Source organism: Microtus oregoni, unplaced genomic scaffold, assembly GCF_018167655.1.
Source record: "Microtus oregoni isolate MIOR12 unplaced genomic scaffold, Mior012 000001F_ref0000356, whole genome shotgun sequence".
Taxonomy (NCBI): Eukaryota; Metazoa; Chordata; class Mammalia; order Rodentia; family Cricetidae; genus Microtus; species Microtus oregoni.
The window spans coordinates 65,674,627-65,690,120 of record NW_024543060.1 but is presented as its reverse complement, the minus strand read 5'-3'; the positions used below and the strand labels follow the sequence as shown (position 1 = coordinate 65,690,120).

General features: G+C 36.7%; 1 protein-coding gene across 1 annotated transcript; it reads left to right on the top strand.

Annotated features, from left to right (window-relative positions):
- Window positions 1-11,234: 11,234 nt before the first annotated feature.
- Window positions 11,235-12,170, top strand: LOC121461243 (olfactory receptor 6C2-like). Its single transcript, XM_041672215.1, has one exon. The coding sequence runs from the start codon at window positions 11,235-11,237 to the stop codon at window positions 12,168-12,170; it is 936 nt and encodes a 311-aa protein (XP_041528149.1).
- Window positions 12,171-15,494: the final 3,324 nt, after the last annotated feature.

Genomic DNA, 15,494 nt, shown 5'->3' with positions numbered 1-15,494 from the left:
TAGGAATCATGCTGAGCTAGTCAACTGCTGATAGCAGGTATCACCTAGAGTCCCCTGTAGTACCCACGGCCTTACTAACCCTAGGTAGTGCACTAGATTTCCAGTAACCGACATGATCTTACTCAAACTGATTAGATAGTTGTTGATTACAGCCATTATGTAAGTTCCACTACTTCCACTAATGCTGGCTTCTTTAGAAATATCTTGCCATGTTGGTAATTGCTCTGGTTTCTAGGTGTTACATCTGTGGATGATATTTAGTGCTAACAAATTTATTGTTTATTCATAAAATAATTAAAAATCAAGGAAAATTTATAAAATATACTATGGTATTTTCTCTTCATGTTACTAGTTCTTTTACAAATTTGTATGATATTTTTATTACAATAATCCCTACCCCAACTCCTCAATAATTCATACCCTCTTCCCAATCCACCCAATTTTGTATGTTCTTTTTTAAGACTATCAACTACAGTTTGTGCTACCCATACACTCGTGGATATGTGTCTTTCCCTTGGAGTATTGGTCAACACCCAGGGGCCATACTTTTTAAAGAAAATAAACTCTCCCTCTCCTAGCAGTCATAAGTCTTGTCTGCCTCCTATCTCCATGTTGGAATTTCCCACCAGCAATTCAGGAGTGTTCCATTTACCCCACAACCTCTCCAGCATAAGTAGTCAACCTAAATGCTTCTCAACCGAAGAATGGATGAGGAAAATGTGGTACATATGGAGTACTACACAGCAGAGAAAAACAATGACATTTTGAAATTTGCAGGCAAATGGATGGAGCTAGAAAACATCATACTGAATTAGGTAACCCAGTTCTGGAAAGACAATTATCATATGTACTCACTCATAAGTAGTTTTTAAACAGAAAGCAAAGAAAACCATCCTACAAATCACAATCCCAGAGAACCTAGACAACAATGAGGATCCTATAAGAGACACACGTGACAGACAGACATGAGAAGTAGCAAAAGACAAGATCTTCGAGTAAAAGGGGAGCGGAAACCATGGGAGAGGACTGAAGACAAGTGGAGGGGCAGGGAGGTGAGCAGAGGTAAAAGGTATAACTCAGTAAGACCAATAAAAAAGAAGCAGAAGATGAGAGAATACTGCTATTTTCTAATTGTTCCATTTTTTATTATTTTTATTGACCTATACATTTTTCTCTGCTCCCTTCCTTTTCTCCCCCTCACTTCTTCCCTCTTCTATGATTCCCATGCTTCCAATTTGCTCAGGAGATCATTTCTTTTTCTCCTTCCTATAAGATCCATGTATGTCTTTCTTAGGATCCTCTTTGTTGTCTAGGTTCTCTGGACTTGTAGACTGCAGGTTGGCTTCTCTTTGCTTGTGAGGGAGTACATATTATATTTGTCTTTTTTAGTCTGGGTTACATCACTCAGTATGGTTTTTTTTCTAAATCCATCCATTTGCCTGCAAATTTCAAGATATTGTTATCATTTTTACCACTGTATAGTACTCCATTGTGTAAACGTGTTACATTTTCTTTAGCTATTTTTCAGTTAAAGGACATATAGATTATTTCCAGGTTCTGACTATGACAAATAATGCTGCTATAAACATAGTTAAGCCTATGTACTTATGGTATGATTGAGCATCCTTCGGGTATATATACACAACAGTGTATTGCTGGGTCTTGAGGTAGATTTGTTTCCTAATTTTCTATGAAATTGCCATACTGATTTCCAAAGTAGCTGTACAAGTTTCTACTCCCACAATGGAGAAGGGTTACCCTTACCCCACATTCTCTCCAGCATAAGCTGTCATCAATGTCTTAGATATTGTCCATTCTGACAGGTGAAGATTAAATCTCAGAGCTGTTTTGATTTGCATTTCTCTGACGACTAAGGACGTTGGACCTTTCCTTACGTGTCTTTCAGCCATTTGAGATTCATCTATTGAGAGTTCTCTGTTTAGGTCTATCTTTTCCCAATCTGTAGGCAGCTGTCTTGTCCTGTTGACTGTCCTTTGCTTTACAGAAGCTTCTCAGTTTCAGGAGGTAACATTTCTCCTGGAAATGGTACAGGTACAGTACTCATGATGTCACAGCAGCTGTGCTTACCTGCACAAGACCTGTACAAATGCAAACCAACCAAAATCCCAGCACAGAGATGGGAGATGATCTCCAGACCCCACCCCTTACTGGGGAGCTATTGGCAGTGTACGGTTTGTGGAAAAGAGAGATTCTGGGAAAAGGCTTATCAAGCAAATGGACCTAAGAAACAAGCAGGTGTGGCCATACTAATTTCTAACGAAGTTGACTTCAAACTTAAATCAATCAGAAAAGATAGAGAGGGACATTTTATACTCATAACAGGAACAATTCATCAGGAAGAAGTCTCAATCCTGAATATCTATGCCCCTAATATAAAAGCACCCACGGATGTAAAAGAAACATTACTAAAACTCAAGGCAACCGTCAAACCGCACACACTAATAGTAGGAGACTTCAACACTCCTCTCTCACCAATGGACAGGTCAATCAGACAGAAACCTAACAGAGAAATTAGAGAATTAATGGAGGTAATGAAGCAAATGGACTTAATAGACATCTATAGATTATTCCACCCAAATAGGAAAGAATATACCTTTTTCTCTGCAGCTCATGTAACCTTCTCGAAAATTGACCACATACTCTGTAACAAAGCTAATTTACACAGTTACAAAAAAATATTAGTAACCACCTGTGTTTTATCAGATCACCATGGATTAAAGTTAGAATTCAACAACAATGCTATCCCCAGAAAGCCTACAAACTCATGGAAACTGAACAGTCAACTACTGAACCATACCTGGATTAAGGAAGAAATAAAGAAAGAAATTAAAGTCTTCCTTGAATTCAATGAAAATAAAGAAACAACATACTCGAACTTATGGGACACTATGAAAGCAGTCCTGAGAGGAAAGTTCATAGCACTAAGTGCCCACTTAAAGAAAACAGAGAAAACACATATTGGAGAATTAACAGCCCACCTGAAAGCTCTAGAAAAAAAAGAAGCAGACTCACCTAGGAGGAGTAGAAGACTGGAAATAATCAAACTGAGGGCTGAAATCAACAAAATAGAAACACAGAAAACAATCCAAAGAATCAATGAAACAAAAGCTGGTTCCTGGAGAAAATCAACAAGATTGATAAACCCTTATCCAAACTAATCAAACGACAGAGAGAGAACACCCAAATTAATAAGATCAGAAATGAAAAAGGGAACATAACCACAGACACAGAGGAAATTCAGAGAGTCATTAGATCTTACTACAAAAGCCTGTATGCCACAAAACTGAAAAATGTAAAAGAAATGGACACTTTTTTAGATAAATACCATTTACCAAAATTAAACCAGGACCAGGTGAACAATCTAAACAGACCTGTCAGTCGCGAAGAAATAGAAGCTGTTATCCAAAACCTCCCTGCTTTTGAGGCTGGGGACACTGGTAGGTTGCTGTTGTTCCAGAAGGTGGCCTCATATCCATGAACATGTGGGCAGCACTAATTGACTTTTGAATGAAGAAGGAGGAAAACATCATGAGGTTAGAAGAGAGTGAACTACAAGGAGAAACTATGGATAGATATATTTCATCATAAACATGTGAAATTCTTAAACATAAAAAATTATTATTAGCTACCAGCTAATGAATCAAAGCTGAAATCAGAAATTTCCACCATCTTGTATACTGATACAAAGATATATATTTACCACCAATTCTCATACAATTTTATAACAACCAGAATGGATGGGATAGTGTCAGTTTCAACTTATGACAATGATCTGATTCCGAGAAATTAGCATTTATAAAAACATTCCCCCTCTTCTTTACCACCAGCTGAAGGGACTTATCTATTGCAATGATATTGCAGTGGACTAGGCAATGAGAGATGGCTCAGTGGTCAAGAGTGCTTGCTACACAATTGGAAAAAGCAAAGTTTTGGCATCAACAGTCACAGACAATCTGAGCACAGTCCCATGCATGCCTGTGACACGGGAACTGAAGGAAACAGAAGCAAGGGGCTCACTCCAGGTTCAGTGAGAGATTCTGCCTCAACAATAAGGCAAGAGTGATAGACACTCTTCCTGTCTATAACTCAATACTGTCTTCTAGAATCCATATACACAGGCATGCATATTCACACATATATACACATACTCCTACATATGCACAACACCCCAAATGCATACACAAAAGAAATAGCCATAATAGAATACACATAAAATCTAAAGGAATATAAACATAATACAAATTGGTATCAAGATTAGAAAAGGAAGATTGACAGACAGTGCCCAATAAAATGAAGAAGAAAATGATAACAAGCAAATGCATTTTACCATTAGCATCATACTTTTAGAGACAAAGATTGTAACTAAACACAAGTTAATATTCCACAGTATCAAAGTCTATCAACTGTTCCAAAAAATTTTACACTGATCCTCAATGCCTACAGGATGTAAAGTTTGAATAAACTCGTAAAACATGAGTAACCATTGTGCTAGAAATTTCATAAGAAGGCTTTTCTAGCTTAATATATTTTATATCTACTACGACATAAAATTTAAACATTGTATTATGCCAGAATTTAAATAATAACTGCAGCAGCTTTGGCCTGAGCATATTTCTTGGGTGCTCTGACCATTAAGAGTTAATAATGCATTGCTTGAGACATGGCAGCATTGCCAGGATGGCTTCAAGATTGTTTTGGTCAAATGTCCTTGTAGCCAAAGAAGCAACTAGCCTGAGAACAACTTGCCATATTCTTATAGAATCCTTTAAAAAATGTGTTATGGGGTTAGTGAATAAAAATGAAAATTCTTTTTATCAATGACATCAAAACTTGAGGGAAAATGATTGGAAATGATAACTCTGTTCTGTCAGTTTATTAACAATGACTAAAAGATGAGCAAAAGGAAGTGAAACATGTTCAAAAACAGAAATGATATACTCTATGTTTTGGAACAACATGAATGTATACACACTTACTAAATTCTATATAAATAAAGAAGCACTCTGGCTGCTAGTCAGTCAGGCTGCAAGACTCTCCCAACCATCTTGGCCTGGCTCACTTCCTTCCCTCACCAACTCCTTATACCCTCTGCTGGGACCTGTTCACCATCGGGGACGGCTGGCTGCAACAAACATCTAAAAATGATACTATTTGTAACAGTGTCAAAATAATAGAGGACCTGGAAGAAAACCTTCTACAAGTCTAGATAAGAAAGTAGAGTTTTCTCTACAAAGAAAACTACAAGAAAGTGAAAAAATAGAACTTGAGGTAAACACTACAGAATGGGAAGACCTTCCATCTTCATGGGTAGGGAGAAATAATGTGGAAATGGGTGTGTGACTGAAAACAATATACGGATTTAATGCATTTCCATTAAAAATTCAATGTCATTCTTCATATAAATTTTTAAACCACTAAAGTTCATATGGAAGAACAAAAGATTCCAAACAACAAAAGTATTCTAAAACAAAAGAACATTTATCCAGTATCAGAATACCTGTTTTCTAATTGTACTGAGCCAACAGAACCAAAGAGCATGTCACTGGCACAAAAAAAAAAAAGGCTAAGGACAGACATATAAATCAATGGAATGGAATATAGAACACAGATATAAATACAATCAACAGAAGCCACCTGATTTCCAACAAAGGTACCAGAAGTATACACTGAAAAAAGGTTATCTCTTCAACAAACCATGCTATAGAAATGGGGCATAGATAAATGAAACTAGTACTATATCTCTCACCCTGTACAGAAACTAGTTCAAATATGTTGACTTTAATGTAAGACCTGAAGTTTTGAAATAGCTACAGGAAATTTTATTGAAAACATGGGTAAAGACTTTTTAAAGAATTTGCAAAATTATTCCAGTACTTCTGGAAAAACTCATAAGAGTGAAAAAATGGGATTACATGAAATTTCAAAGTTTCTTCATAAAAAGGAAACGATTATGAAATTAAAAATATCACCAGAAGAATGTGAAGAAATCTTAGACAGCTACAGATCTGACTAATGTCTCAAATATCTACGGAACTCAAGACACCAGATATATCACCTAATCAATAAAAAGACAAATTAATTACACTGTAAATGATCATCAGAAAAAAATATAAATTATAAATACACATTTGTTTTAAATGTTCAATATCAAAAGCAGCAATTGTGGAAATGCACATTCTAGCCATTATACCACTATAGGTATCTGCGGAAAACAAATCTGAACCACACTGAGATTCCCCCTCATCCTAGTCATAACTTTTAATCCAAAATACAACTAATCCAAACATGGACACAGGAATAGGACAGGGGATTCTCTTAGTCACTACCACTGTAAATAAAAGTAATACGAAGGTTCCTCAAGCAACAGAACTACCATGCAATCTGTCTACTGTAGGAATCCACCAACAGAATAGAAGGATCTAAGCAAACCACAAAGACAATTTGGTACATCAATGCTTATTGGAGCAAGAGCAACTTTCTTAGCTGGGAGTCATCCTGGAGGATTCATGGGGATTTCCCTAGTGCCTGTTTCTCGATAACCCAATAACAGCCCCCCTTTTCAAGGTATCACTTTCCTTTCTTTTCCTCTCTTAAAGGGATAACTTCCCCAGTATAGATAGAGGGGGAAGGGTCTTGGTCCTGCCTCAGGTGCTGTGACAGATTTTGTTGACTCTCCATGGGAGATTTCATCTTCTCTAAGAAGTGAATGAGGTGGGGTGGGGAGTAGAAGGGTGGAACAGGAGGATGGGAGGATGAGGGAACTGGGATTGGTATGTAAAACGAGATTGTTTTAAAAATAAAAAAAGAACAAGTTTCAAATTTTGTGGACACTCAATGGATTTGGAACCATAGAGATTCTTAGATAATAAAATGCTGTATGACTTTAAATATTAGATATGTTACTCCATATAATAAAATTTATATTTCTGAGTTCTTTTAAAATATTGGAGTTGTTAAAACAGCAAATGTAATTATTCATTTTGACTGTGCAGCTCATACAGCACATGTCATGACACACTTGTGGAGATCAGACAACAATCTCTAGTGTTGCTCTTAGCATTCTTGTAAATGTACCACCTGGTCCTGCAGTCTTTTATACCAAAGAAATAAACTGAGGCTAATATTAATTATAAACTGTTTGGCCTATTAGCTCAGGCTTATTATTAACTAGCTGTTAGAACTTAAATTAACCCAGAATTCTTGTCTATGTTTAGCCATGTGGCTTGGTACCTTTTCTCGGTGAAGCATTCTTATCTTGCTTCCTCTGTGTCTGGCTGGTGATTGTGTCTGTGTCTTTCCTCTTCCCAGAATTCTCCTACTCTGGTTGCTCTGCCTAAACTTCCTGCCTGGCTACTGACCTATCAGCATTTCATTAAACCAACACAAGCAACAAATCATTGCCATGTACAAGATCATTGTCCCACAGCACATTCTACATTATTTGTAATAACGTCACCCTTTTGTTGATCACCAGGATCTCAGGCCTATGAGCTTCTGTGGATTCTCCTGCCTTCACTTCCCAGTTTCCATAGGAGAAGTGTGAACCAGTATCAAATAGGTTCTGGGAATTAGAATTTGGGTCCTCGTATTTTCACATCAAGCACTTTACTCTTGTCACTGAGCCACCTCCTCAGCCCCATAGTTTGACTTGCAAAAATAATTCACAGGAAACCATCCAGATTCTTCATGGAACAGACACTTATATAGGCCTGGAAACCTAAATCTGATCCCCTGAATCCGTGTAATACTGAAAGGAGAGAAACAGCTCCACAAACTTGACCTCAGAATCCACACATTACTGCGGAACACACATCATGTATACATATACAGATTGATATTTATTGATTAATTAACTTTTAAAAATAAAATTACAAAATTTTTTCATTAAATAAAAATAGTGATATTTTAAACCTATGCAATTTATTCACTGCATAACAAATTGATAATACAGAAAATGAGACGAAAATATTTTTTACCGGCCGTAACAAGAATTAATTGATTATTAGAAACTGGGCTTGGTTTTCTTTTAATTAGATTCTACATTTCCCTTGAAGTTTTTTTAAGTGATTTTGATGTTTCATCGAATCTCCATAGGCCCTGCTCCCATAGATAATTCATTATTTCTGAGTCTGAGCCACTGAGGACTCTTTTTATTTGCTGTAGATATAGTACATTAATAAGTATCAAGCTTGATATTAGAAAATGCTCTCTCTAAGCAAAAGGGTTCAGAACATCAGCTCTTCACAAATTTCCAGACATTCCTTTGAAACTATTTTTCAGGGATAGAAGAAGTAAGAAAATTACTTTCTTATAATGGTACTGCATTCTTAATTGGAAAGTTGATGCAATTGATTAAAAACAGAAAATTTAAACCCCTATGCATTCCCAGACTGCTCTTTTTATAGACATGAATAGATTTAGTCAGTGATCACCAGAAATAACCATTTTCAAATCATATTTAGAAGAATCATTGTGGTTAAATAACTAAGAGAGGAACGAGGCTATTAACAATTGCCAGAAGTTTGAATAGGATGAATTCTGTGCTTTCAATTACTGGTTCTTTTTTTAGATTTGGATCCCATATCTCTCTAGTTAAAATTTTCACAGACCATATTAAAATTAAGAATGGGAACTCTAATGTAGTCCCAATTTAAATGCCATTTCAGAGTGTTTGATATTGGATAGGTATAGGCATTAATAAGGTTATATTAAGCAACAATGAGAACTGAGTTCACAGCCCAACTATCATTAGAGGATATGTCTTTCTTGTTAGGATTGGTTGATGGCCAAAAGTGATAGTTTATTCCTTATACCCATTTCTCCCCTCAAACTCCTGATTTAAAAATTATTGATGAATGGGTATGCACCCTAAAGACTTAAAGTAGAATGGTTGTTTTCCATTTATAAAAGTGTATGTTTGTGATTCTTTTAAGATTCTTTATAAGATTACCTTTCAAGATAGGCAATAAAGTGGTTGGTCCTTTCTTTGGAACTGTGAAATTTAAACTGCCAGTAAAAGACCTGACAGAGAAAAATAGCTTGCTTGCTTTTACTCTGTTACTCTATGACAAGTTGCTTGGATATGAATGCATGTGGTTTCATGAGGACAATTTTTCCCCTGTAATATGTAAAATGTTCACTCATGGAAAAAATAAGAATGATGTGCCGTTTTTCACTTGTTTTCATTGTCATCACTCACTTGAAAAACAGAATATAACCACATTGTAGTCTTTATATTGCGTAAAATTTTTGCTGGGGTATTTAAGTTGTAAGGACAAAAACAAAGATAGAGTTAGAAGGAAAACATCAGGAATGAGAGAATAAGAAAGCACAAAGCTAAAATTAGACATAAAACATCAAGAATAAATATAGAGTTAGAAGTAAAACATCCAGAATGAAAGAAAGAAACCACCTGGAAAACAAGAATAGAGAATACAGAAGTATAAAGGACAAAACCATCAACAGAGAGAGAGAGACAGAAAGAGAGAGAGAGAGAGAGAGAGAGAGAGAGAGAGAGAGAGAGAGATTCTTTCCCCTTACCCCCTCATATAGTATGGATTCTCTTTGAGCCCTGTGTTACTGAAGGCTGGATAACAGGCGATGAAAGTTAGCTAAGTATGTAACCTATTGTAATGGTTTAGTAAGTATGTAAATATGCAACCTATTGTAAAGATTTAGTAAGTATGTAACCTAATAAAGGTTTAGTGAGTATGTAACCTATTGTAAAGGTTAAGTAAGAATGTAAGTATGTATCTTATTGTAAAGATTCAGTGTGTAACCTATTGTAAAAGTTCAGTAGGTAACATATTGTAAAAGCTTAATGATCATAACATACTAGTTTGACTTAAAGATAAAAAGTAAAATAGAATAAAGGTATGGACATCAAACATTTCATTTTGGACTTGTGTTCCAGGTATACTCTGCTGTATGACTGATATGAGGAGTAATTATTCTTGGAGATTAAAAGTTCAAGAAAACAGAGAGTTATGTTAACAAATAATAAAGCACAATGGGCTACATAAAGGCATCAGCAAGAAAAACAAATGTCTCAAAACTACAAAGAAGGAAGGTGAAAGATAAAACACACATGAGGCCACAAAGGTAAGCTATGAAAGAATAGTATGAATGTCGTGTGGTTAAAAATACTCACTTCACTCACAAAGTCCATAAATTCAAACAAAAATTTCATAGTGTTTGATTAATTTTGCTAAAGATTGTTCAGTATCAGTAATGGACAAAATGTGACTTTGGTATACTGAAAGCTGAATATGTTAACAAAATAAGCATCATGGATCAGGATGCTGAAGTAGTTCAAATGTGTCTGCTTCTCACAAGCACCTCATTTTTAGTGTTTCAGCTTAAAATATGGATGAATAATATTATTATTTGCATAATAAACTAAGTGACAGTGAAGTTGAGATATCTTTAAAAACAGGCTTAACAGTTCAATATAGCATTTTTACTTAATAGTATAGATAATGATATTTTCAGTGCATTTAAAAATTAAAAGTAATAGAGGTGATCTAATCAAATATATTTTATATATAACTTATCATATAATACAATAAGCCTGTCCTCAAAATATTTCCTTTCTTTTATTCTATAGAATAAAAGAAATAAAATAATAATGTAATTTTAAACTGAAAAATTAAGAGGAGGAGATAGGGCAATAACTAAGGAAGGGATTGTTTAAAGAAAACATGAAAGTTGGTGATTATAATACTAGTCTCCAGTATGTCCGACAGAAATAAAAAGCCTATAAGAACATACTTGACACTATGTGTGATTTTTATAAATAACAAAACCTCAAGAAATACATGAACAGGTCAAAGAAAGGATGAGATTTGACTTCAGGATTCACACTCTAAGAAGTAACTAAGTCTCGTGAAGCATTAGCATCCAACACAAACTGCTTGGAAATACATAAACTCAAATTTTAAAAAATGACAAACTAAGAATCAGATGCATAGAGAAGAAAGCACCCATAACATTTTGAAATGTGGTGTAAATAAGGCAAATTGATTTTCTAACTCTACCCTATTTGTAGGACCAAACTACCTATTTGTAGAACCTAAGCAACCGGCGTGTTTCTGTCTGCAGACAGAATGAATGAACGCATATGAGTAGGGTATAATAATTCTCCTTTAATTGCCATTCCTGAACAGATAACTCTGAATTTTCAATGCAGACTGGATAGAGGGAACAATTCAATTATGAGAAACCGCACAGTAACAACATTCATCCTCCTGGGACTGACTGATGACCCAAAGCTGAAAATTCTGATCTTCTTCTGTCTGTTTCTCACCTATCTGCTGAGTATAACTGGAAATCTCACAATCATCTTTCTCATCTTTATAGATTCACACCTAAAAACTGCCATGTACTTTTTCCTGCAAAATTTTGCCTTCTTAGAAATCTCATTTACAACTGCTTGCATTCCCAGATACCTATACAACATCTCAACAGGTGACAGGACAATTACATATAACAACTGTGTCTCTCAATTATTTTTTACTGATCTTTTTGGTGTGACAGAATTTTTTCTCCTGGCTGTTATGTCCTATGACAGGTATGTAGCCATCTGTAAACCCTTGCATTATGTCACCATCATGAACAGCAAGATCTGTAAAAGGCTTATCTTCTGTTGCTGGGCAGCTGGCTTGTTGGTGATCCTGCCACCACTTAGCCTGGGTCTCAATTTGGAATTCTGTGACTCTAATGCTATTGACCATTTTGTCTGTGATGCATACCCTCTCCTGAAGATCTCATGCACAGACACGTGGCTCATAGAGCAGATAGTGATAGTTTGTGCAGTGCTGACATTTATCATGACCCTTGTGTGTGTAGTTCTTTCCTATGCATACATAATCAGGACCATCATCAACTTCCCTTCTGCCCAGCAGAGGAAAAAGGCCTTTTCTACCTGCTCTTCCCACATGATTGTGGTGTCCATCACTTATGGCAGCTGCATCTTCATCTACATCAAACCATCAGCAAAGGACTCAGTGGCTGTCAACAAGGGTGTGATAGTGCTGACCACTTCCATTGCCCCCATGCTGAACCCCTTCATTTACACCTTGAGGAACAAGCAAGTCAAACAGGCCTTCCATGACTCAGTCAAAAGAATCACATTGTTCTTCAAGAAGTAGAGAAATCTACTACTGTAAAGAGTCAACTTTTCATTAAAATATATGCCATCTATATCTTTAAATTTTTTATCTTTAGTTTTCTCACTGAGAAACTTTACTGCATTTTTTTTCTTTTATTCAAAAATAATTTATTTTACATAACAGCCGCAGTTTCCCCTTCCTCCCCTTCTCCTGCCGTATGTTATCCCCATCCACTTCCTCAAAGGCATAAGGCCTCCCTTGAGGAGTCAACTAGTCTGGCATGAAAGTTGAAACAGGACAAAGCCCTTCCCCGCCCAGGATCAAGGCTGGGCAATGTATCCCACCATAGTGAATGGGCTTTTAAAAGCCAGTTTATGCACAGGGGATAAGTCCTGGTCCCACTGGCAGGGACGCCCCACAACCTGCCAACAGATAAAGCCACATAACTGTCTCCCACAATCAGAAGGCCTGGTTTGGTCCTATGGTACAAGGAAGGTCCCCAGTTGTCATGCAGAGTCTGTGAGTTCCCATGAGCTCAGGTCAGCTGTGTCTAGTTTTCCCCATCATGACCTTGAACCCCAGCCCATGCTCACATGATCTCTCCTTCCTCTCTTCAGCTGAACTTCAGGAGCTCAGTTCAGCATTGTCCGTGGGTCACTGCATCTGTTTCCATCAGTTACTGGATGTAGGATCTATGATGACAGTTAAGGTAGTCACTAACCTGATTATAAGGAAAAAAAGTTCAGGCACCCTCTCTACTATTGCTAGGAGTATTAGCCGGGGTCATCCTTATAGATATACTGGGAATATCCCTAACACCAGGTTTCTCACCAACCTCATGATTGCTTTAAATTTCTTAATTATGTTTGAAACACTTCCAGGAAATAAAAATAGGCCTTCACACCAAAAAAATTAAAACAAACAAATGTTAAAGCAATCTCAATTAATAATTTTATATATTGTCTAAGTCCAGCTTTCATGAGGACCTTGGCTCCAGGCACCATGTTCTATCTACTCCAAGTATTCTCGGGGAATTGGTTCAGGAACCCTCATGAGGGTGCTGAAATGTATGCACTAGTGCCTTACATTAACTTGCTCAGTATTTCAATATAAAATGAACATTCTCCTGTATACTTTAAATCATCTCTATTAATGAAAGTGTTGAACTTAGGATAAATTCAATGTAAATACTTACAGTGTATAGAGAATTATAACCACAGGTTGAGCATGTGCACTATAAATGAAAATTTTGTTCAAATGTTTCCCACCTTTTGATTGACCCCTGAATAACCTGTGTGTATGGAGGGGCCCCTGGCACTCTATTGCTTACTCTAAATAATAGACTAAGAAAAAAGAATGTGTTTAGAACAACAGATTTAATATTACAGATACTAATTAAATTTGGTTTAAATTTCCTTAATAGTTTCATCTTTGTACTACAGTAGCAATGGTTGTTATATAATTCTATTACTTTTATAATTTGCAATAATAAGTATAAATGATGTTTCATCTTGTGTTTAATACTGCGTTTGACACCTTACTAAAATACTTCTAGCATAAAGATATCCTAAAGTATAGTTTCAGAAAACTATGGATACACAATAGAAATATTGATTCATTAGTGAAAACTTTTTTAAAAGGAGTTTAAAAGAAAATTGTGGGGGTTGGAGAGATGGCTCATCACTTAATAGCACTGGCTGCCCTTCCAGAAGACCCAGATTTGATTCTCAGCACCAGCCTGACAGCTCACAGCCATCTGTAACTCCAGGTCCATGATCTCTAACTTCTTCTGGCTTCAGGAACTAGCCACAAACATAACACTCAGGCAAAATACCCATACATGTAAGATAATAAAAAGGTCTTCTCATTTAAATTATAATACAGTTACATCATTTCCCCAGTTTCTCTTTCCTCTCTCTAATCCATCCCATAATTGCTTCTCCTAATCCTTCCATGTCCAGGTCTTGTTTAGGCAACCAAACTGTTAAGGTATCATGGCTGCAGATCTCTTGTCATTATAAAAGACACCGTCTCACAGTCGAATTCCTGCCCTTACACTCTTCCTGTTCCTGTTTCCTCATTACTTCCTTAACCTTGGGAGCAGGAGTTGCATTATAAATGAATCCACTGTTGCCAGGCACCTCACAGTAGCTTGATCTCTGCATTTTGACCAGCTGTGGGTTTCTACAATGATCTCCACATGTTACAAAGAGAAGTTTCCTTAAAAAGTGGTAAAAGAGACAGAGACCCACACGGGAGCACCGGACAGAAATCTCAAGGTCCAAATCAGGAGCAGAAGGAGGCGGAGCACGAGCAAGGAACTCAGGAACACGAGGGGTGCACCCACACACTAAGACAATGGGGATGTTCTATTGGGATCTCACCAAGGCCAGCTGGCCTAGGTCTGAAAAAGCATGGGATAAATCCGGACTAGCTGAACATAGCGGACAATGAGGAATACTGAGAATTCAAGAACAATTGCAGTGGGTTTTTGATCCTACTGCACGTACTGGCTTTGTGGGAGCCTAGGCAGTTTGAATGCTCACCTTACGAGACCTGGATAGAGGTGGGCAGTCCTTGGGCTTCCCACAGGTCAGGGAACCCTGATTGCTCTTCGAGCAGATGAGGGGGGGGACTTGATCGGGGGAGGGGGAGGGAAATGGGAAGCGGTTGTGGGGACGAGGCAGAAATCCTTAATAAATAAATAAATTAAAAAAAAAAGAAAATAAAAAAAAAGTGGTAAAAGCTACACTTACCAGTGAATATAGGGAAGGTATATAAAATGCAGTTAGGAATCGTGTTGAGCTAGTCAACTGCTGATAGCAGGTATCACCTAGAGTCCCCTGTAGTACCCACAGCCTTACTAACCTTAGGTAGTGCACTAGATTTCCAGTAACCGACATGATCTTACTCAAACTGATTAGATAGTTCTTGATTACAGCCATTATGTAAGTTCTACTACTTCCACTAATGCTGGCTTCTTTAGAAATATCTTGCTATGTTGGTAATTGCTCTGGTTTCTAGGTGTTACATCTGTGGAGGACTATTTAGTGCTGATAAATTTATTGTTTGTTCATAAAATAATTAAAAATCAAGGAAAATTTATAAAATATACTATGGTATTTTATCCTCATGTTACTAGTTCTTTCAGGATTTTGTATCATATTTTATTACAATAATTCCTACCCAACTCCTCCATAATTCGTGCCCTCTACCCAATCCACCCAATTTTGTGCATTCTTTTTTAAAACCATCAACTACAGTTTGTGCTACCCATATACTCATGGATATGTGTCTTTCCCCTGGAGTATTGGTCAACTCCCAGGGGCCATACTCTTTAAAGAAAATGAACTCTCCCTCTCC

What these genes read in the sequence shown, in the direction of transcription:
- LOC121461243 (XM_041672215.1), top strand. Translation starts at nt 11,235, where the DNA reads ATGAGAAACCGCACAGTAACAACATTCATCCTCCTGGGACTGACTGAT.